The sequence below is a fragment of the Amia ocellicauda genome, chromosome 11 (genome assembly GCF_036373705.1).
Source record: "Amia ocellicauda isolate fAmiCal2 chromosome 11, fAmiCal2.hap1, whole genome shotgun sequence".
Classification (NCBI taxonomy): Eukaryota; Metazoa; Chordata; class Actinopteri; order Amiiformes; family Amiidae; genus Amia; species Amia ocellicauda.
In genome coordinates this window covers 20,032,809-20,058,179 of record NC_089860.1, presented here as the reverse complement: position 1 = coordinate 20,058,179, position 25,371 = coordinate 20,032,809, and the positions used below count along the sequence as shown (strand labels likewise).

Here is a 25,371-nt window from a genome sequence, read left to right as displayed (position 1 = left end):
TCAGGGTATGTCTTGGCTCAGCAGCAATATGTCTTCATTGATAAAGCTGATTTACACTAAGATTCATCAGCAGAGCCCATTTGAATCATCTAGAGGACTCTTCAGCGTTATTAGTCTGAGTATATGAAAGGTGATACTGGAAAGTGAAGCATTATTAAATCAATAAACATGACAACTGAAGGGAATTTTTAATCTGAAGTTTCATGGTGTATTTAGTTTACAATACATGCTTGCTTTCTGCCTACCTTGTGTTTTTGCTCTTTAAGTTTATTCCCTATATTCTGTTTATCTTACATTTAATGGTGTCTGCAGAGTAAAGCCCATTTGTTCTCAGTTTGTTATGTTAAATCGGGGGGTGGGGTCGCACTGTGTGTCCTCCAAAAAGGATGCATGCTTTGAACATTCACATTTGTGCCAAACACAAAGCTTGTCATTTTGAACTTGTTTCCATCCTTCCCCTTGCAAACAAACACATCATTGAATACATACATGGATATCATAGAGGACAGCATAGCACATGGATTATTATATACGTGTACAAATGATTAATTACAATACATATCACTTGAAAACCTTGGAATAACTGCGACAAAAGATCACTGCGTTTGTGTTCAGATGTTCCTTATGATCTGCTTCAGCGTCGACAGCTCACTAAGTCTTTGAAAGTTCATTTATATGTATTACATGTCATCTTAAGTCGAGATATGATTGTGTGATGAGAAAGTGCACGTAATGTAATGGAAGTGTTCTACCCCTTTTTCCACGTGGTTTTCGGGGCGGTCGCACCCCCAGCTGGCCAGACTTTTAATTGTGCATGAAGTAAATGGACTGGCTCTGGATCCACTTCACTTTGAGCACAAAACTGAACCTGACTGATCAGACGCAGCTTCTCTCAGCGGCTCCCACACTTCCCACAGCTGCGAGAGTTGCGCCCAGCACAGTGCGCCACCCCTGAGCCCCGCAGCCGGCCGGACCAGTGCCTGGGCACACCAACTCGCCTCTTCCTCTTCACATTGACTGGCATCCCGCTTTTTGAAAGTTGAACGTTTCCCCCAACGCAATCATGGATCCTACCGAGCACTTGAAGAAGGAGAAAAGCGCAGAGCCGGGCAGAGGTGCGCTGTGGAGATGTTTGCTGGCAGTGCCCACCGTCCTGTGCTTCATGCTGTCACTGAGCTCCATCGCATGTTGCTTTTTGGTGAGTTTCAAAACGTCCCAGTTGGAAAGGAGGGTGAACATGCTGGAGTTGGAGAAGAAGTCCGTGTTGCAACCTGCAGAAACCAGGATTGTCGGCCAAGATGGATCTGTATTACCTGCCCTTCGGGATACCATCGACGCGCTGCTCAAAGAGGTACTGGACACTTCATATATATGTATTGGATATAGGTATAGCCTGGGAGATACTCCAAGGTCTTAACGCCAAGCATACAGTACATATTTTGATGTTACTATAGGCTTTAAATTGCACGTTGAACAATTTTGTTTATTATCATGCATCATCTAAACTAGTCCAAAAGTAATTTAAAAGTGTATCAACTAGAAATGCGGAGATTACACACATTTCTACCAATCTTCATCAAAGCATAGTTGTGAAGTTAAAGTCACACTAGTCACCAGAAACGATGGCATTTGCAGAAGTGTACTTTACATGCATTTAGGTAACAGCGTTTCACCTGTTTTGGTGGTCTTTAAATATATGCTAATCTTCACAATCTGAGAAGAAAAAAAGAAAGAGAAACGGGATGATTAGGGTTATCTTTCAAATGCGTGTGTGTGTGTTTAGCATTGGGGGTGAAGTTTACCTTGAGTTTGGACTGTGCCCACCGATTGCAGCAAATTAAAGTAATATATGCACTGTACGGTTTGTGCAACTGAAAGTATGGAAATATGCTATTATTACTGGGGCATGTCTGTCATTATCAGCTCAACATTACTAACCTGTGAGCAGCCAATGAGAGAGCGGTCACATGTGTCATATCACTGCAATTAACTTGATGAATGAATGAATGAATGAATCGCATGAACTCAAGCTTAGATTTGTTTAACATTGAAAAATCATCCATGCACTTTATATGTTAATACATAGACATTTAAGATTGGTAGAAATATTAGTGATATTTCTAGCTAATTATGCAAGGATCATTTAAAGACATTCAGAACATTGTATCTTGTGCAGTTGTAAGTTCAAGTTTGTGGAAAATGAACCAGCTGATTTCTTGAACGATGAGAATAATAACTATGGATCAATAAACGATCCCTATGGGGTTTGTTTAATCTTTTGAAATATGCGCAGCAGGGAAAATGTAAATACAAAGTTTATGTATTTTTTTTTACTTTTTTCATGCAACGTGCTTGTACATCTGTGTGTTTATGTGTAATATGGACCACAGGAAACAGCGTTTACAATAGTTTTGAAGTCAGGTTTTAATACTCTCATGACGCGTTTCATCACGATGCTATTAAAAATAACTGGCTTTCCATGCTGCCATATAAACGGGTTTATTCCCCTATTATGTTGAGTAATTTCATAAGCATGTATGAAACGTTTTATGCGCATATCTTGTTTTATTTTCGCTAGCAAAAGCAAATCTACACGATTCCGCTGAGCTGTACCCACTACCACAGTTTCTACAGTTGCAGTTTTGCCTGTTTATGGCCATGTAATGCAATGCACAGGCAGAGCACACGTTTTAAATGAGCCACAATTGTAAGCTTAGGCCTGATTGATATGAACAAATATGAACAATTATGCTAGGTGTACTCAAAGATTTAAAAGATATTTGATCGATAAAAGGGAGGGGGGGTACCTGTTGTTTGGCATAATGAAGGTATTTATTTCTCTCTAACAGAATCACAGTAGTATCCCTAAGCACTTTCATTTTGCAGACTTTCAAGTACCTAACTTTATACATTAGGGCAAGTGGCAGAAATGTATTGTCTTGTTAATGCAAATTAAGACAATTGGGGTGTCCTACAGGAGAGTCAATGGAGACCACTTTTTATCACTGACTCCAATCAAAAACTGTGTGAACTGGTAAGAGTTGAACTATGTGTTAAAATCATAATGCTTTTGATCTGTAGATGCCAGCAGAATGAGAAAACAAGAGAAGTCATTGTTTACTACCTTCTCTGTCTCTCTAGGTTTCTTGCCAATATAGGGTGGTGTTTTTTTCCAAGAATATATACATGTGGACAAGGTGTCCATAGATCGGTATAGCTTTCACTACTTAAACCGGTCAGGTGTCAGTATTGTGAACATAACCTACATTCTTATTTTATGGAGTAACATTTTATAACTTACATCAAAGCAAAGCAGTATCACTTTCAAGGGCATTGCTCTGTAGATACGAAATGTATTACCCAACAAATCAACATTTAAAACTTGCAATCAATCAGTAAATCAATCAATCAACTGGAGCTTGGTTTGTGAAGCTCCAGCTGACTTTCACTACCCAATGTGCTTTTTTGATCTTTTGTCTTAATGAAGTGGGTTTGGTGGTGCCCTCTGTCGACAGTCCTATATTGTATTGATTCAGTCTTTTAACAATAGATGGCTCTAATACACTGCTTATTAAAAATGTAATGTTATGATTATGCAATTCACAACTGCAGCTACATCAGATCTATTTAGTAATGCTTTTGAATAAAATATTATTAAGGGTGGAAATGTATTGGCCTTTTCCACATATTGCCATCAAATATCAGTCCACATAAAATCTGTCAAATAAATTATACGATTCTTTGTATCTCATAGCATATATGTACAATTCATAAAAATGAAATTTAGTTACATTTATTTAAATGTTGTTTCCATAAATAAAATGCATATACACTCACCTAAAGGATTATTAGGAACACCTGTTCAATTTCTCATTAATGCAATTATCTAACCAACCAATCACATGGCAGTTGCTTCAATGCATTTAGGGGTGTGGTCCTGGTCAAGACAATCTCCTGAACTCCAAACTGAATGTCTGAATGGGAAAGAAAGGTGATTTAAGCAATTTTGAGCGTGGCATGGTTGTTGGTGCCAGACGGGCCGGTCTGAGTATTTCACAATCTGCTCAGTTACTGGGATTTTCACGCACAACCATTTCTAGGGTTTACAAAGAATGGTGTGAAAAGGGAAAAACATCCAGTATGCGGCAGTCCTGTGGGCGAAAATGCCTTGTTGATGCTAGAGGTCAGAGGAGAATGGGCCGACTGATTCAAGCTGATAGAAGAGCAACTTTGACTGAAATAACCACTCGTTACAACCGAGGTATGCAGCAAAGCATTTGTGAAGCCACAACACGTACAACCTTGAGGCGGATGGGCTACAACAGCAGAAGACCCCACCGGGTACCACTCATCTCCACTACAAATAGGAAAAAGAGGCTACAATTTGCACAAGCTCACCAAAATTGGACAGTTGAAGACTGGAAAAATGTTGCCTGGTCTGATGAGTCTCGATTTCTGTTGAGACATTCAGATGGTAGAGTCAGAATTTGGCGTAAACAGAATGAGAACATGGATCCATCATGCCTTGTTACCACTGTGCAGGCTGGTGGTGGTGGTGTAATGGTGTGGGGGATGTTTTCTTGGCACACTTTAGGCCCCTTAGTGCCAGTTGGGCATGGTTTAAATGCCACGGCCTACCTGAGCATTGTTTCTGACCATGTCCATCCCTTTATGACCACCATGTACCCATCCTCTGATGGCTACTTCCAGCAGGATAATGCACCATGTCACAAAGGTCGAATCATTTCAAATTGGTTTCTTGAACATGACAATGAGTTCACTGTACTAAACTGGCCCCCACAGTCACCAGATCTCAAGCCAATAGAGCATCTTTGGGATGTGGTGGAACGGGAGCTTCGTGCCCTGGATGTGCATCCCACAAATCTCCATCAACTGCAAGATGCTATCCTATCAATATGGGCCAACATTTCTAAAGAATGCTTTCAGCACCTTGTTGAATCAATGCCACGTAGAATTAAGGCAGTTCTGAAGGCGAAAGGGGGTCAAACACAGTATTAGTATGGTGTTCCTAATAATCCTTTAGGTGAGTGTATACTTCCCATTTGACTGGAATGTTCTTAATGCAATGTGTGTAATCATTTGGTTTTCATGCAGGGAAAGTATGGTAGAAACATTATTTATCTCTCACTACATCTCTCCCTCTCTCTCTCTCTCTAAAGTAAAAAATAAAATTTATATTAAATAGTTTGACTTTATCATTGTCGTCATCATCAGCCTATATTGATCCATTGCTGATGTGGAAGTGGAATTAACTTATCCACTTGTTTCAATCAAAGTTTTATTATTTAATCTTCCCATCTTTTATGTGGTCTTCTGCTGGTCTATTTTAATCTCTTGGGATTCATTTGATAGCTTAATTTGTCCATCACTAACCTGTTCTTGCAAAGTGTCCATCCCATTGCCATTTTAATGTTTTCACTATTTCAAACTGAACCCGATAACCTGTGGTGTTACTTTAGTTGACTTTACAGTAATTTTTAATCTGAATCACTTCCATTCTGCATGTTTTATGTGTCTGGATGCTTTTATAGAGGCTTGTAAAGCTGTGGTCTTTGGGGCAGATCTCTTATGACCTTGCTGTTGACTAAAATGTTGTTATCCTAAAATACTTAGATTAACCTGAACCATTTGAATTGAAGATTATGTTGTAATGAAAATAGTGGAGTAATGTGGCCTCACAGATTCATGTTTGGGACTGACAAATGGTACTGTAAAAAGTCTCTTAACCTTTAATGTACATACTTTAGTCAATTTCAAGGAGTGGGGATATTTACAATGTCATGTTTTAAAAGTAAGAAAGTTTTGGTTTGCCCCACCAACACACACATACATACAAACTCTGTTTAACTCAATCTTTTCTGACTTTTAATGTTGCAGAGGTTAAACGAAGCGATGCCCAAACTGCGGACAATAAGGGATGTGGCGCCAGAGTGTTCGTGCCCCCCAGGTACGTCAGCCACTCGGTCTTGGTCACTGTTCTCAGTTTCAATTGTGCAATTTTGCATCTTAATGGTTCTTGTGTTATGACGTGGTTTAATGTTTAAATTTGATGAAGGTCTTTCATCAAGAAATCATGGAGGCTGGTATTACCTTTTTTTTTTTTTTGGTTGATTTTTGTTTTTTCAGAATTTTGTTAATTCCACTTTCTCAACATGAGACGATTTGGCTTTGGAAAGCTGAAATTTTAAATAACAACCTCAGTATGTTTCAGAGTGATGCTTAGACAGGAATGAAGTGCAGATGTTACAGAGGCAATTTACATCAATTGTCTTGAATTACTGCTTTGGCTTGAAATCAGAACTCGGATCATTTTAACAGTTTATTTACCTGTTTGGCGTCACTGTCAAGCTACTAAATGTGTATGGGAGACTAAAAAGCTTTATTCTTACTTCATACAAAATAATACAAGTTCCACATGGGTTGCATTAAAGAAAAACAAAACAAACAACAGCAAACCAAGACATTACCTTTATCCTAACAACCTCTTATGATTTAGTGGTTGAATTCATTTCTTTTCAATACGTTTTCAAAGTCCTTTTAAAAGGCATGTGGTGCCTGTTGCTCGTGGGAGTAACGGACCTTGGTAAATTGTTTAGCTGTTGTATTTTAGTTTGAACCAGTGTGCCCACCTTTATTGCTGCCAGCCCCCTTCAACCTCCTGTGAGAATCTGCTATAAACAAGAGGTGCTAGCAAAATGCAGCCAGGGCAATTTGTACTTTGCAGTAAATGAGGAAATGGTTCTTTACTGAAGTGACACAGGCACAAGGGAAGTCCAAAGCCAGACCATGCTAGTTTACCAGCTGGTTTAACTTTGCTACCTTGAATTTAGCACTACTAATATTTGGCCCATTCATATATAGCGAAGTTGTAGGTTTATTTGTTTGAACAGAAGTCAGCTAGTGAGAATTGGGAAAGGCAGTAAGTTTGAATGTATCTATCCAGGTGCTAGCTGCTTATAATTATTTGTAGGTATGGTTTATTTATTAATTAAAATTCAAATATAGGTTTATATATACATACAAACGGATACAAAAATGTATTGCAAATAAACATTGAGAGCTCTGTAGTTCTAAGGGAAGTTCTTTGTGATATGTAACATTTATTTGGTTAATGAATCATACGTCAAATTTTAATGAATGTTATTTAAGTAAAGGGAAACTACATTTGGCAATAAAATGTGACCCTTATCAGGCTGTTTATTATTTTCAAGAATAATAATATCCATTCGGGGCACATGCTGTTAAGTAGACAGCGAGCGCTCTAACACCTTGTGACTGCTGAGACCCTGGTTGTCAGGGTTAAGGTGAGGGGCTCTGTATTTGAGTCATCATGAAGATTGGCCCTGATGGACTTTTCCTTCTCTGTGTGCAGCTCTCTGCCCCCGGTGCTTTGAGTCTGTAATAGGAGTTGATAGGTACACTGAGAGGGAAGTTAAAAAGTAACTCAACATGGCGTAGCAAAGGAGGCTGCAGGCCGACTGCTCTAGAGAATTAAGAGTAAGAGTCTACGTCTTGCCGCCGGCTCTCAGCTCCAACACTTCAGTTAGGAGTCCCACACATAACTCGCATCTCTGAATTATATTACATATTTACCTGATTGCTTGGGTGGTAGTATTCCTTAGTCTACAATTGCAAGACTTTGTATTGTATGAATACAATCTGTATTGTATCTGACTCTTTTCTGAGCAGCCATAGAAAGAATCATCCATAAAAATGTTGTTGAATTTGTATGGAATTTCAGTTGGTGGTCGGGTGGGTGGGGGGGTGTTAATTTGCATTTTCCATACATCTGCTTGACCCCCCATTACAAATAGTTGTTGATTGGACAGGCATGGTGACCCCAAGGTGGCCTTATCTATTTGTTTTATAATTGGTTTCTCTAGAAGGTTGTCTTGCTTTGAGGTAAGCTTATGAATATCCAGTCGCAAGTCTCCCCAGGGGATGCCATTTGCTTTTATCTCTGGGGGTTTGTTTTTAAGATGAACCCCTCCCCCATTCGGAATCCTCAAAGGGGTCAAAATGTATTAAAAGAAAAACAAGTGAATATGAAAACAAACCAGCAATGCGAAGCCCGAGGATGACAGTCACGTGCAACTATTTCGAGGAGCAGCTGAGACTGTAATCACAGTGGGCAGAATAGTGTTACAGTGTGTAATGCAAGATTCATGTTGCTGAAAAGGAGATGGCTGAAAGGTTATCGCTTATTTTCCTTCTAAGGTTTGATATAGTCAAAGAATTTCATATGGTTGCTATAAGGCCACTTCTGAAGCTTTCAGATGAATCGGTCCTGAGGGGTGGAGCAGTTCTATAAAGCCGCCCTGTCCGTTGACGGGTGTTTTGTGTATTGAAGGCTACATTTGGTATTTGGATGACAATGTGACTTTGTGTGTGTGTGTGTGTGTGTATTTATTGGCTCTCAGGCATTCAATATGTTAAATGCCACCTTACTGCACTTCTTGTAAATTGTAAGGTGAGACTAGTTAGTGTTAGTGGACTGGATGTCATAATGGGAAAACTGACTCATGTATAGCACCCAGTGGCAGGTTTAATTTGGGAAACACATTTCAATGCATACAAATAGATAAAGGTTGTCAGAACTCATGGAGCAGCTGAGGAGGATATTCTGCAGTAGGTTTACTGTGTGTTTACAGTGTTAGTCCATACCATGAAGTTTCGGGTACACACCACACTTCAGCAGGGGCTTTTACAGGATGGTCTACTGAGTAACCATTACTCCCAGTGAAAGAAGCTTTTATCAGAAGCCGTTTTAAAAATGAAATAGCTTTCTCTTAGAAAACAAAACAAACAGGACGCAAATTAATGGATACACAGAGGAGTGGGTGTGATTAATGCATATGTTTTATTGGAACCCTCATATAATATTAATGGCTATGTATGAGGAATACCATTGTAACCCATGTCTCCCACACAGGCCAGAGCATTTGGCAGCATGAAGTGAAGTTATAAATCATTCCTCACGGCCAAGGTTGATAAGTTTAATTAAAGGTGATATGTTTTAGGTTAAATTATTCACATTGATCGAATTAACTGCATCATATAGATGTCTTATGGAAGTGTCACCATGCTAACTGGAGCATCCGAGAGCTGATCCTGTTTCCTGATGCTGACACCTGGGTGCTGCAGTGGAGGTACTTCTGAGTGATTAATGGCCAAAGTGACATGATCTCCTTTTTATACGGCTCTCTGGTTGCCTGTAGATTCGCATAAGGAGGTACATATTAGAACCATGTGTATGTTTATTGTGCCACAATGACAAAAGGTCGTTATGACCAATTTCAGAATCGCTGTGAATATTTATTTTTGTTCAAAGATCAGCCCCTGTAAAGAACTTATATCAACACCATCTTTGCTAATCACTTCCATTACCTTCAACAGGGTGACTTTAAACTAATGTAGGTTACTACAAATCATTGAAAGCTGGTATGTTTTTTCCATACATTTCCTAATTGTATGACAGGGCTAGAGTGCAAATATGGTCTTCATGTTGAATTATGAACAAAACCACTAAAATGCTGGAGTAACAGATGTTATGTTTTTCCCTGACATATATTAGCATTGACTAATTTGTTTCCCATACATTGTATAAATAAAAAGACATATTGCGCAAACAACAATCCTTAGTATGGTACTATGTTTCAGACTGCTTGGCTCACAGTGTCCTCTCTGCTGCCTCTCTCTGACAGGAAATGCCTCCTCTTACCCTTTGCTCTTCTGTGCGTTACAATGGGGTACGATGCCGCCAGGCTCAGCCGTGCTCTCCTGTGGGGATAATCCTGAAAACTGTGCAGAGGGCTGATAATGGTAGTGCTGACCTCCCCTGCACTCTTTTTATGAGCATATGAACTGTATGCTTGATTATATCTTAGTTTATGGGGTGGTAATAGCATAGAATTACCTAAAAAATGTGTGGGGGTTGTTCCTTTACTGTCATTTTTACTCTTTTCAACTCCGTATTCAACAGATGTAACAAGACAATTTGCATTTTTGGGGAAAAAGTTAGTTACCCTGTTAAAGTTGTACTATTAATACAAAATACTCTTTCTCTTCACACATGGCAGTTGGTATCTCATAGAAATCAACAGCCCAGAGAAGCTGTAGTATTCGTTATAACTATTAATAGTGCTTGTCATAGAGAACTTTTTAAAGTCTCTATAAGCAAATTGGTTAAATATTAACTTAATTTCCGGTTTCCCAAAGATGGGAAGCTTTGTTTGCAAACTCAATTTGAATCATGTGTTTCTATTAGTGTACCAATGCTTGTGTTAAATCCCAAAACCTTGTTGGACAAGAGAAATTCCACTGAAGGTCGGAATGTCCGCCACCCAAGCAAGATTTTGGTTTAAAAAATATGTAATTGATCCCTTCCTGAAAAAGTGGGAAGTGGAAAATGGTTGTACAATGCCTTTACATTTGGCCACTGCCAGGGAAGCTGACTCCAAGTTGGCCATAATTTTCTCAGCAAGTTGCTCATGATGTAGTGTAGGTGTAGTCGTGCATTTAATGTTGGTGAAAATGAAGTGACATATGAAGTTCCCTGTTTAAGGAGAGCAAAAAGTCGCCCCAAAGTAACGCTGTGCTTCACACGTGAAGTGCTTTAAATCCAGGTGTTGGCAATTAGCACCCCCAGCCCCTTCTCAAGTGATTGGATACAGCTGTAAGTGAATTCTGTTTGGAAGGAAACTGTGAAGTTTGTCACCTATCTGTATTAACTGAGACACCTTTAACCCTGCACATGCTAGCTCAGAAGGTAATATGGGCTGCCAAATGGGCTAATAAATGAAATCCAGGCCTATCTCCAGGGCAGTGACATCCAAAATAAACCATATGAATGAGCATCAGCATCTTTCCACAGATTGAACTACAGCTGCCTGCACAACAGCCAAGCATTATCCAGTGAACTAGCCTGAAAGGTGCTCTGATTGCCAATTTTTGATATTCACTCTTAATGAAGTCAAGGATGGCACTGATACGAAGCAAACCTGAATACTTGGTTATTGTCCTTCAAAGATTGATCTTTCTCTTTGCTCTGCAATCATCCATTCTTTTTTTATTAAATAATATGATTCTCTAGTGTAATTATGTAAACCTACATAAACAAACACATTCTGTTCTGTAATCAAAGTGATAAAGCGCTTCACATGGATTGGTTGCATACTCATGCTGACCTGTAATACACATGCTTATCATGCTTCATACACGTACAGTTCACTTAGCAGTTTTTGTAGGAGTCTGTCTCAGGCCTACGGTTTTCAAAAACCCAGAATCGCAGGCCAGGGCCGGAGCAGTGGGTGGTCAAACCTCTCGCTTGGAGCACGTGTGACTGAACATTTATCAGTCCATCGCCCGTATCAGTGCAGAAATCTGTAACACAAACGCTTTCTTGGAAAATATTTACAGCTGTTGCTGAAAAGGCCTTCTCAGTTCAGCAACCTCTGATCTGATATTGCAGAAGATAATGCACGTCTGCTTAATGGCAGTAGAGAGACTGATTTGGTGGTGAAAAGTAGCACCCCTGTGTTAGCTGCCTAAACAAAGCCTCATTCCACAAGGAGATTCATCACAAGAGTCACCAGAACAGGGGAATTACTGTGTAAGTGCTCATAGTGATGTCTCATGTTTTTGTACACTACTCAGGATTTCGATTTTTTTGTAATCGCTTTAAGTTCATTGGGTTGGTGGAGAAAAGACAAAGAAAAGGTAGATTTGACTTTTATTACACTATGCATTTTATTTAAATGAGTTGTATTAATCAGAAATATTTGTTTTACAATAGTCTTCAGTGTTTCAAGATTGCATGGAAGGTGCTGTCTTGAAATTATAGGTGTTTAGGAGGAATTCCCAACAGCTGTGAGTGACGCATGTCTGAAAGGTGATTTATTTTTATGACGCATATTGATTAATTTAATTAAGGCTACACATGAACCCCACAATATCAAAACATTTCCCTTCAATATGCGTATGTTGTCAGGAGTGAATTGCGAATTGACGCTGAGCGTGATTATTCTGATGCAGTCGACAATAATGTGTCCTAATGGGGCCAAGACTGATGTCAGCGCCCTTCTTCTTAATGCGATGAAGAGGTGGGCACTTTTTTCACCATCTTTGTTCCTCGCCATGGGAAAGTTTGCCCACAGTCTCATGGAGGGGTTTTGACAGGGAAAGAGGGGGACCCCCTTTTGATGCGCAGCCCTCCAGAGGCAGTAATTAAGAAACAAACACTGGCCCTTCAGACTGGAGAAGCAAGGGCCTGAACCTGTTTATAAGGTCTGAAGCTTTTATACTGTACAAAGGGGCAATTTTGCCATCACTGAGTTGGCACCATGCTTTGTGTATCAGCTCTTTTCACTGTGAATATTGTCATCGTTGACAAAAAGACGACGATAAAGAAGCAAGCTGATAATTAGATGGAAGGCTTATCGTGTTGGGATTTGAGATTGGAGCTAATGTCCTGGGATCACAGGCGTTTAGCAAGCAAGCGTGATATTATGTGCGTTGGCTTGTTCCTCCTGTCCTGTGTAGCTTTCCGGTTCTCAGCTTTCATAGTAATGGCTTTTCGTGTGTTGCTATTGGTAATAGGAATTGTATATTTTGTTAAAGTCTACAATCTGGGCTTTGGATGTTTGTTTGCGGAGGGGTTTATTACATGTTTTGTTTTTTTACTTTTATCTGACTTTGAAGAAGTCGTTTGATGATAAGCAGGATTAAAACACTGTTCTCGTTGGGTACTTGGAAGCCCTGCAGGAAAATAAAGTTTGTTTCGTGCATTCATTCCCTCATAAGAGTAACTCTGAATATGAAGTGATGCTTCACTGCAAAGTAATTCTAATCCTCCACTCCATCTCTTGCAACAGCTATGGTTACACAACGACTGGTTCACTGGAAAACAATAGAGATAACAAGGATGGAGCGCAGTACTCGCATTAAAATATAGTTATATAACAGTGATATTTAATATACATGATATGCAGTACCTCTGGCTGTTCCCTAAAATGTAAAGCTAACCCTGCACTTCATCTCCTGCTCTAGTGCTGGCATTTTGCTCTGATTACACAGCAACAGTTTGACTTAAAATCAACATTTATGGACTATGCCCTGTTCTTGCCGGCTATGCTCATTATATTCTGGCAAATTGGAGGTCTGATAATGTCTATTTCCACACACACACACACACACACGCATGCACACACTTACGCACACACATACTGACTAACAAATGCATACATACAGACCAACGGTTTAGTGGTAACATAATTAGTGGGGTAAAGAAAAGGTTGAATCACTTTTGTCCCCTATGACACGTCATTACCCTCTGACACTTTAATGACTGATAAACAAACAGATTATAACCTACAAACCCTACTATTACTAATCCGCTTACTGTGATATCACTGCTTCTGAGATTGCATAGTAGCACGGACAGTAACCTACCTGATATTAGATTATACACCGATCAGCCATAACATTATGACCACCTGCCTAATATTGTGTAGGTCCCACTTTTGCCGCCAAAACAGCCCTGACCCGTCGAGGCATGGACTCCATTAGACCTCTGAAGGTGTGCTGTGGTATCTGGCACCAAGACGTTAGCAGCAGATCCTTTAAGTCCTGTAAGTTGCGTGGTGGGGCCTCCATGGATTGGACTTGTTTGTCCAGCACATCCCACAGATGCTCGATTTGGAGTGAGATCTGGGGAATTTGGAGGCCAAGTCAACACCTTGAACTCGTGATTAATCAGACCAGGCCACCTTCTTCCATTGCTTCGTGGTCCAGTTCTGATGCTCTTGTACCCATTGTAGGCCCTTTCAGCAGTGGACAGGGGTCAGCATGGGTACCCTGACTGGTCTGCGGCTACGCAGCCTCATACGCAACAAACTGCGATGCACTGTGTGTTCTGACACCTTTCTATCAGAACCAGCATTCACTTTTTCAGCAATTTGAGCTACAGTAGCTCGTCTGTTGGATCGGACCACACGGGCCAGCCTTCGCTCTCCATGTGCATCAATGAGCCTTGGCCACCCATGACCCTGTCGCCGGTTCAGCGCTTTTCCTTCCTTGGACCACTTTTGATAGGTACTGACCACTGCAGACCCCACCCCACACCCCACAAGAGCTGCAGTTTTGGAGATGCTCTGACCCAGTCGTCTAGCCATCACAATTTGGCGCTTGTCAAAGTCGCTCAGATCCTTACACCCATTTTTCCTGCTTCTAACATCAACTTTGAGGACAAAATGTTCACTTGCTGCCTAATATATCCACCCACTGACAGGTGCCACGATAACGAGATTATCAGTGTTATTCACTTCACCTGTCAGTGGTCATAATGTTATGGCTGATCAGTGTATATCGCTGCACTGTCACTGATGCATATATTATTGTTCCTGAATTACGTGTTTTAACTTTAATCATGGGAACAACTACCGATTAGAATTGGTCCTGGGGTTAAGAATTGGTTACAATGTGGCCAGCAAGAACACACGGTCAATGTGTATATAATATATTCTGTAACATATGCTGCTGTTTGGCATCTTTTGAACACAGTGATACTTTCTCTGCATTCTACCATAACAAACTTATTAATCAAAATTCATCAATCTATTATGCAAACAAATTATTTTTCAGATATTTTCTATTGTAGTTGACTGTGCTATTTTGGAACTCACAGGTAAGGTTTAACGCATTCAATATAAACATTATGATAAATTATTTGAATTATGAATAGCAAATACTTGGGACTATGATGTATGGCTCTTGTTGAAGAATGTAAAGAGTTTAAGTTTTCCCTCTCATCATTTTAAAGGTGAAATAAACTCTACAGATGAAAACAAAGTCCCGTATGGACACCTAAACAACTTTTATGCAGATGTTTTTAATACAGAAGTTTAGATAGACTAAAATACCAACGCCAGCCTGTAGACCACAGTGTAATTAGTCTGCCACAAAGCCAGTAAACTTGCAAATACTGTGCAGGTGGTCTCTTTCAATGGTTATGTTTGAATCATTTTCCATTTGGAACTTTGCAGAAAAGCAAGGTTTTGTTCACATCTTCCCTTGTTTGCTTCTCGGAGGTGTTTTAATTAGATCTCTGAGTAGGGCATTCATACAGTTTGCCTATTCACTTTTCTTTTCTCACTGTAAACATCATTTTGTGGTTCTCTTAGAATCGAACCTTTTAAAGCTATTCACTAATGCTTTCATATTGTTTGCGTGTGCGTGTTCTCCAATTGGTACACTATATGAAAAGAAAAGTGCAGGAGCAATATTTTTGTAGCAACAAGAGGATTAGAACCACTACATGTCTCTCGGCTAATTGTTTTTAAAGGAATATTTAAAACGTTGCACTTTGTAAGTCTGTATAGCTCCTACAGTTCACTACAGATAACTTTCTGTGAAAGCTACTATTGAAAACCGTTCAGTTTTACACTGTGACATCAACTATTTCAGTGGTAGTTTTAAAATCGGATGATTTAGTTGTCATATGTAGCATAGTTGTGTCAACCTGTATCGCTTTTTCTGTTGTATCTTAGTGTTGTTCTTTGTAAATTTTAATTGCGTTACAGGGGGTATTCCAGGTTTGCAGGGTTTTTGGGCTCTTATGTCATTTTGTGTGATTGTCTCAGCTCACTATGATGTGGTAGATGTGATGGCTAGACAACCCTCTGTTGAGAATCTTTGGCCATCTGAGACAGATTTAGGAACAATGACACCCATTTTTCCAGACATTTTTGTTTATAATAATAAATCCAATTTTTGAATTCCTTGGATTCTTTTTCAGTCACTGTCTTTCATCATTAATTCGAAGATCTGTTTTTTGTTTATTTTATTTTCTCAGGATTTCTAAACGTTACCGTACAATAGAGGATCTGATTATTACTGACAAGGTACTGCATTTTTCCTGAGCAGCTTCAATTAATTGTGCAGATGTTTATTCAGTGTTGTCATTCGGGTGAAGTGGTTGTGGGAGTAACTCAGGTATTACCTAGGGGTACAGTAAGTACTGTTCACTTTCATTACTATGCCCATCTAGATATCCATTTTGCTTCTCATAGTAAAACAGACAGTTGATCACAAGCAAACATTTGCACAGGGAAAACGGAAACGGCAGCAAGAAATCGAAAACTGAATAGCAGCAATCCAGTTAAATGGGTTGATCCTTTTTAGAAGCCAATCAGACGTTTATTTTTTTCTTCTCATATGTCTAGTATTAAAGGTCTGATGTGATGAAAAATAATAAAGGCCTCATGGTATTCTGTTCAATTTCAAATGATAAAATTGGATATTTGCAAGACCCTTTTGAGCCAAAGTGAATCCTCCAAGCCTGAACTGGGAAAAGTGATTTAAAGTGCATTTTTCAGTGCAGACTATCGGAATATCAATGTATGTGCTTAATAAGGAGCAGTTAAAAAACATTTTCCCAGCAAGATGTTTCTAATTGTTTTGATAATTGATGCACACTGAGATTCATATTTACTTTGTAAATACAAAACCAAAAGTGTAACAGAATTCAGAAGGCTTTTGTGTTTGTCCAGCAGATCAATCTTCAGTTACAGGGTGTAGAATACCTTGGGTTTACTTATCTTCATTCTTACTCCTATGCTTGACGTGTGGACCACGCAGACGACTGTTTAATTGACAGTCATATCAATAAGACTAGTTTATTTATACACACCCACACACACACACAGATCAGTAAAGGCCGTCCCAAGCCCTTTTGCCCTCCAATGTAATCCAGTAGTATTCTTTGTGTAAATAGTCTAGAGTGCATTTTTTTAAAGGAAATCTTTCATTTTAATAATTCTGAAATTATCCCCCCCTTAGGTAACGCACTAAGAAGAACTCAAAGCAGTTAATTGCACAGTTAGTCGAGGTCATGTTTTAGATGAACTACCCCTCTTCTGTTTTGGGAGTCAGTAACAAGGAGAACACTAATACCTCATTAGTAACAGCATAACTTGAACCCGGTCCTTATTATAATTAGGTTTATGTCCCGAGGTGTCTAAAAGGCAAATTAATCATTTGGTGTTTAATTAGTAGAAGGAAAAATAAACCGTTCTGAGATCTTATAATAATAACTGGAATATATAAGGGCACTGCAACTATTGAAGAATGTGTAATGATGGATTGTTTGGAAAAACTGATATACTGATTATTATTTTTTTGATATATTATTAATTATGTGTTTATATGACCCTCTGCTATTAACATTAAAACTTAGTTATTTGAATTATTCTCCTCATAGACTATATAGAATGTACTGCATCTAAATGACTAAATTGTGCTTTATCATTTGCCATGTAATGGGAGGTCTGTTCTCACTAAATCCGTAGGGTGGTTCTGTTCAGTGTCAGAGAGTTGTGTGGTGTGTGAAGCGAGTCTAAGAGCAGATGAGCCTTTCAGACTTGTCAAGTTAAAAGAGAAATGTCTTCTCTAGATTTTGAATGTCTCAAATGTTCCCCATGTCCAATGACAGAGAAGTAACAGATATATTTAAAAATTTTAAGTTGATTTGTGACTATGACTGAAAACAAACTTCCATACATCTCTGACTTTGCCTTTTTGTACAAGAACTGTAGAACTCCAAAGCTGTGCTTTTAAAAAACCTCAGTCAAAGCATGTCCTCAAACGCCTAGCTGCCAGATTTCATTGCTATCTAGTCTGGGTGTTAATGGCAGAAACATAAATTATGGGTTTTGTTCCACCAGCTGTTTTGTAACCATTCCCTTTCCAGCTTGAATTGCACCAAGTGTGGTCTAGCTGTCAGATGGAGCTGTTTAGCTCAACAATTAATACTAATTCTATTTTCCTCTCAAATATCTTATAGTTCAAGTTTTGATAGTGAAACTACTGTGTATTTCCTGACATTAAACTGCAACCTGAAAAACAGAGCATATTATTCCTTTGGTGCAGATTGCCTTGGAATTAAAAGTGTAACCCATATGTTTTTAAATATATTAAGTATTCCAAATGCATCTGGACATAAAACCAGCTTTAGTATTACTTTAGTCAAATGAGAGCTTTGGGAACACGTTTAAATTGACTTTACCTAAACATGTATTAATCATGTTGCTATTTTTAATATACAGGAGGGAAATGTTAGCAAATGAATTGCTAAAGAGAAAACACATGAAGTGCTAAAGAGAAAACATACACACCAGCAAGGTAGTAAAAACAAACAAACCGACACAAGAGGTGAGCAATTCACCAAAAATTACACTATAAACAGGGCTGCGTAAGCTCAGCTTTATGCTTACAGCGATGTTTTTCAACAGTTTATTGGAGTTAGTAATTAGTGAGACCTCAATATTTGGTATATTTACTTCCCTGAACTAGCTAAATTATGATTAATCCTTCATCATAACTGAAAGGCACAGTCAGGCTGTTATTTGAATGCAAGTTTCACAAGAGGGTTGGAATGAGATTACGGTGATGCTTGTGTGCAATATTAATGGCTAACTTCATTTTTCTCACTCTCATAGAGGCAAACAACCCCTTCTCTCTTTTAAATTGGCTTGTAGTTCATTATAAGTAAACCACTTCCCCAACACCCCACAAATCTCCTTCCTTACTATTGTTTCACAACTAAATTGCTGTGCTAACAGGGATGTCCCAGTGGCATTTCTTAATTACAGAATAGGGGCCAGTCATCTAATTTTACCCTCTTACTGAACCTGTTGCTCAGCTCCCTTGGTTTGTTTCGTGCAAGCGGTTCAATTGGTGTAAAGTTGTGTTATTTTCTTAAGCCAGGCTGCCAAGCATCTGGCCTCTTCAGTGGGGCTTACTTCCTCCAATGTAAGATTAGAGTTGCTCCAAACAGACTCTGGGCCTCCTGTATTGTTTCACTGGTGGGTGGTATTGGTAGAACCCCTTTTGACACATCTCTCAACAGGCATCTTATTAAAGTTAGCTTTGTAAATCATACTGTTTGGAAAGTGCCATGCTTGGCATTCCTCTATTAAAATAAACAGTTTAAGAATATATGTAAGGCTAGTTTTGAAGTTTGACATGAAGTATTTATTCATGTTTTCAGGCTCATGGTAGACAGTGGGTGCCTGGCTTGCGTTTGGAGAACAGGTGGACTTCTAGCTTCAAAAGTGAACAAAAAGGTGTTTTTTTCAAAAAAGTGATTGCATTCATTTATTTAGTTTATTTATACATCAAATGTATTTTATCTAGGTTGACACCTTCTCACTTTGATACCCCATAGGTGATATTAAACATCTGACAGGAATACGGTAGGCCTTACAATAAGAATGTTGATGATTCAAATATAATATAATAGCAGTTTTCTGTTTGTTCTTTCCACTTGGAATGTGCCATTAGTGATCTGTGAATAGTCTTACAATTAGAAAAAAGTCCTGAAAACCAACATTTACTATTTATTTCATCTAACATTCTTTAAAATATCAAGGAATATCAAGAAGATATGCAAGAAATATACAATTTAAAACTCCACATCTTAACAAGTCTGCTGTCTTCTGTAGTTGAAAATGGAAATAATAATGGTAGCAGATTACATTTTTTTCTCAATGTTCATTTGCCTCCCAATGATGAATGCGTTTTTTTTTCTTTAGCTAGTGGGCAGCGCACCATGGTGCTGCTGGGAAATATACAAGTGTTGATCCTAGGAGATGAAGGATGGCAAGTGCTGTGAAAGCTATGATGACGTTTCTAAGCAGGAGAGGATATGTGTTTCGGTTTTTGGCAATATATCCCTGGTGACAACCTATCTTTTGACTTTACAGTTTTAAAAGTAATGAATCAATTCAGTGTATACTAAGGGCTGACATCGAGCCAGTAGCAATAAGACATAGACACATGCCTTATACAAATGTATATATATTTTTAGAGATGAAAATAAAAGCAAAAAACTGAAATGTATCAATTAAAATTCAGGTTTTTTGTTTCCTTAAGCACTGAAGTTGCTGCTATATTTTAAAACAAGTAATATGCTGATCCATAAAATCTGTTGTATTGATATTTTTCATAATCAAACTAGTTTTAAAGTGTGCACCTGTTACTGTTATCATCATCAGTACAAACAGTACAGTAAGATGCTAAAGATTTAATTTTATTTTCATGCTATTGCAGTTCAACCAGAAGGCAGTGTGGTCTTAGTGTGAATTACTGTCATTAAATTAAAACTGTTTGAGACTAGTCTTGGTAGCAGCAAGATGTGTTAATTTTCAGTACAGCTGCATTATATTACAGATTGAAAAAACAAAAATTAAAAACACAGGAAGCTAAATGCCATGGAGAGAAAAGAAGCATCTTCCCTTGCTGGCAAATAAATAAACTGCTCAAACCTCTCAAAGAGTCTAAAGCACAAAACCCCTTTATTCCTCAGTCTAAGCTGTTGGAGAAAGCTGTCTGAAATTGGGGCTTAAGTACCAACTCTGGGGTAGAATGGCTTGTAGTATGTTTTGTGCCCTTTTCCTGTCTAAGTATTGTTCAGGTGTTTTTCACTGCTTAAGTGGAGGACCCCCAACCCTTTCTCCCCTTTTTTAAATAACCAAGGTCTGCTCCCACACATCTGAAGCACAAAGTCACCTGGTGTGGTCACAAAGGCACGGCCAAGGTTGAGATTCACAACTTGCTTTCATGTTTGTTTTTCAATCCAAAAACAAAGCAACAAAAGCAACAAATACATAAAAAACATGCAAAGTAAAATTAATCCAATTACAGAGCAGAGAGCTCCAGTACTCTGGCCTTGTGCTTTCTCACCCTCGAGGGTAATAAAATCAGGGCCCTTTCCCTCCCAATATCCTCTCATTCATTATCTAATTTATGATCGCAGTGTTTTAGGGACTTCTACCCACAGTGCCTTCGTGGATGTCCATTCCACGGCCCTGATGCCACTGCAGTCTATGGGCTCTGACCATTCACAGACTACACTGACGGAGACGCCTCTGTGATACAGGATGTCCAGTGAATCATAGCAGCATGATGCAGGAGTGTTGCATGTGGAAATAATCTGTGTACCTTGTCAGTTGCTCAATGTATATAAGCAGCCAGGAGCACAGAATGCTTTTTCACACACTTTTATTTTCTATTGTTTTTTAACTTTTACATAATTAAAGTATAAAGCATTTAAGTTCTGGTATTACACAATGTTTCAAACTGAGACTAGGATGCATTTAGAACTAGAGGCCTCTCTTTGTGTTCGCTTCCATCATTCTCATGTGGTTCCAATATCTGGCTCGGGAACACAGAGTTCAGCAAATAAGAATAAGTGTGTTGCGGCATAGGGGCAGCTGAAATCCCCCCTAGAATAGATGCTTCTCGGCTCTTTCAACACATTTCTTGCGAGGGATTGTGTGGCTTTTTTATCCTTTATCAAAAGTGTCATTTTGCAGATTCTATCATTTTACCTTGGCAGCTTGTGTCGAATATTTTGAAGGTTCTGTCAATGGGTAAGCATTGGCTATTGCAGGTTTTACACAACAGATGACTCCCTATGGTCGGTCTACTAATGCTGAACATGCCCCATAGTTTATTGTAATCATTACTACATGTGCAGTTTTTTTTGTTTTTGTTTTTTTTTAATACCCAGGTTAACCTTTTGTGTTTCATCGTGAAGACACAGTAAAAAGAAGTTGTTTTATTATTAGTAATGATTATTTTTCATATAAAGTGAAAGTATTTCAAATTGAGTTTCAACTAGGGCTTTTTTTATGTGTATACAAGCCTGCAGTAATGTATTGTATATTATGTTTTATGAAACAATTACTGTAATTTCAGCAGTGTTCCTTGTGTTACTGGTCACTTGCAGAAAGGATACAAAGGTACTTTTTTGTGTTCAAATTCAACTAGTTCCTATAGTGTTTTTCCTTTTTTTTGTGCAACAGTTCAAATAACTCCTTTCAAGTTCAGGTCACATTTATCTCCAGGAGATTTTGCTCAGGTGTACATCGCATTTAAAATCACCATAAATCGAAGCATGTTTTTTTCTGTCATGTTGTGATCTAAAAAAAACCTTCTCCTGTGATAGGACTGATCTGAAATAATTGTATTCTACAAGAAAGCTTAACGTATATGATTACAAGATGTGAATGCACAAATTGCTCCTTTTTCCTACATGCGGTGGAATACAGTAGACCTTTCGCTAAACAATCCCGTTCAGCCTGTATTAGTGTTGGCTCTTCTCATTGGAGGAATGTGTATATTGGCTGTGTTTCTTCCCCCCCGTCTTTCAGATCTCTTTTTATGTACGGCCGACCCAGACTGAGTACCACTAATACTCCATGCTGGTGAGCTAACGGTCTTGACGTTATTGTCTTGCTACACGTTTATATAATTGACTATAAAAATACCATTGCCAGAAAAATGTTACCTGCTTCCAACTTTGCTTGTTTAACGGCTTTCTTCCAAAAATTAGTAGAGTGCTTGTATTTTTTCAGATTTCGTTGGTATGCTTGTTGGATTTTAAAACACCAAAAGGATGCAGAATGTTGGCCCTTAAATAACACAATGTTGATTGGAAAAAAAAAAAAAAACACCAAACATTTCTAATCTAAATCTAAATTTATTTATAGATGAAGCTAGCAGTGTGCCATTTCTATTTATAGCTTGGCATATGCATTCTTTTGTTTATTAATTTATTTGTCACTGGAAGTTGAACTATGGAACAATTATACTCTTCACTACCTGGCAATCAAACTGGAAATACTAGATTTTGTATTTGTTTGCAGGAACTACTTTAAGTGAATTTTTTATTCAATGTTTTGACATGTTAATATGCACAACTGTTATTATTCCTTAGGACTGTTTAATCATTCTAAAAATTGTCATCACACCCACAAATTTACCAATGTGTACTGTTGCATTTATTTCATGATTTGAGAATGTAATAAGGACTTTGCAAAATACAGAACTGTACAGAAACTGTGCATCTCTTATTATGTCTGGAAGCAGATACATGTTCATAGAAAGAAAGTATTCTTCCTAAGCAGTATTAGTGACTATGTCATAATTTTCTTTCTGTAGCTCATTGGGTCAGTCATTGAAAGCCATGAGAGAGAAATATACACAGCTGGGCTTTCTTAAGCATGTTTCTGACAAATTACACCCAGGATTGTTTTTGTTTGGGAATGTGAAGTGTGCGTGCTGAGGTCTCATTGAGCTTCTGCTCGCATAAATCCCCTAATGAGACAAACTATTTTCTCTGATGCCTTTGAGTGATAAGGTCCCCATTTCATTGAAGAAGTCACTTGCACTCATGGAGGAAGGTGATGCCAAGTTTCGTTTCTGTTGAGGGCGGAAAAGGAATTTTTTTGTGGAATGAAAACGCCAAACACAACAAAGAAAATAACGACGGACACTTATCTTTTCATTCATGACCTTGTGAAGCAGTGACAGTCTGTGTCTTCAGCTTGCATAATCATCTAGATTGCAATTACATATTTTGGACCACAAAAAGCTGTTTCTTAGGTTACTGATAAGTGTTTTTACAACAAAGTCGATATGTTTTTGAATGTCGGCTTTTGATTAGTGTAAGCATATGCAAAAATGTATATTAAACAATGCACATTAGTAGTGGAAATATTTGCAATGTCTTAAGTGTTCTAATTTAACAGTATCAAGTTATATATTGTTTGGGTGTAGCTAGTTACTGTCCAAAGCACAAATTCATTCAAGTATAGATGCAAAATCAATGAAAACTTCATAATAAATGTATCGGATGCTAAATTGGTGAGATCATTTTGGTGGGAGTAGGCTGTGTAACCAACTATTATTCAAGCAAAGCCACTCTGATACAAGAGAGATGACAAAAGACATGAATCTTCTAGTGATGATGACTTTTCACATTAATGGGGTCTGTGGCAGCTGAGTACTGTGAAAAAAAGTGCATTTTTCTTCACGATTTGGACCACAACCTTTCTTGATAAATTTCTTTATCCCCTAGGTTTTTGCCACACTCTTTTGTGTATTTTCTTCAGCTCCCTTTTGACCACTTGTTATTTCAGCTGATTTGGCATCTATCCTATTCATTTTTTTGTGGTAATAAGATATAGACAAAGGTTACAGAAAAACATTTGATCAAGGATAGTATTGGAAACCTTATTTCCCTTTAATTGTGACCTCTGGTAATTTTTAAGAAGGACTTTTATTTATTTTATTAAATAAAAATGCTTCACAGTGGAAACCTAACAAATTGAAAACGACCCGTTCCGTACATTGAGGCTTATTTGTTCTGGAGGCCAAAAAGTCGGACTGATTGAATGTACTTGGTTTCAAATGGATACAAGCAATTTGTTGCATTCTGTAGGCTTCACATCCCAGCTCTACAAGTTGACATCATCTTTTAAAGAAGCTGCAATAAGGATTAAATTGTTTGTGTGCATGCAGAATTGTGATTCTCTTCAAATGTGTTTTTAAAACCTAAACACTCAAACTCTTTATTTCCCATGTTATATGATGGATGCATGTGTTTTAAAATAAGTTGCAATGCAAATCAATACTAAACTAAACAAGATGGCCCTGTTTCAGTCTAAAAAAGTATTTATGATCTGCATTTGATTAGTTTGTATTAAGTCTGAAATGTACTAGTCTAGGTAATAGTATGATTTATTTTTTATTTTTTGTAACAATATTGGAGATTCAGTGAAAATGTGTCAAAGGGTTACAACATGGACCGCAAATTTAAATTTCTCAGGGAGAAATGTGTTGATGGTACTTAGAGGTTTATGTACAAAACATGTATTGGTTTACTGTTAATTGATTTGATTTATTGTTGTTTGGTTAAAGTCTTATTTCAGAGTTTGAGGGGCTTGACAGTCTTTGAACGGTGACCATGTTGGCTTTAGGATGTGTACTTTGCATCCTAAACTGAATGACCTATTATTAATCTTAAGTGGGGTAATTTGCTCTCTCTTGGAGAACTCCAATTCTCATTCTTATTTATTTTTTCCTTAATGGACTGAGTGCCTTGCATTTGGTTGTACATCTCCCAGATGGTGTTACCAATAAATGCTTGGTGTGGTTTTTGAGTACTGGCCAAAACATAGCCTAACCTCTCACATGCTCCTGTTATCTTAAGCTGTCTATACTGCTCTCAGCCTATAAACCTATGATTTATTGACTGCTTCGTGCTTCAACATGACTCAGGTTATTTGGGGGCCTTGAATGCCTGGTTTCCTAAATCTCTTCAAGACTGTAGTAGATGAAAGTTAATACTTTTGATTTGCATTTCCCCATATGGGTGCTGACATTTGTATGCATAAACATCCTTGTCATTGGTGAAAGTGAAGACAATTTTGCCTTTCAGTTGGGGGTTAGGAATATCTTAATTGTTTTGTATGTCAGTTATGAGTTTTAGTAACAAACACTAACAGC

The 25,371-nt window shown here is 38.2% G+C and overlaps 1 protein-coding gene across 1 annotated transcript in view; it reads left to right on the top strand.

Moving 5' to 3' along the window:
* The first annotated feature begins 817 nt into the window (after window positions 1–817).
* Window positions 818–25,371, top strand: part of col23a1b (collagen type XXIII alpha 1 chain b) — a 170,140-nt gene continuing 145,586 nt past the window's right edge. The window contains exons 1-2 of the mRNA XM_066716293.1: window positions 818–1,351; window positions 5,899–5,968. Of these exons, the coding sequence (XP_066572390.1) occupies window positions 1,064–1,351; window positions 5,899–5,968 (358 nt within the window). The 5' untranslated portion in view covers window positions 818–1,063. The remainder of the gene's footprint in view (window positions 1,352–5,898; window positions 5,969–25,371) is intronic.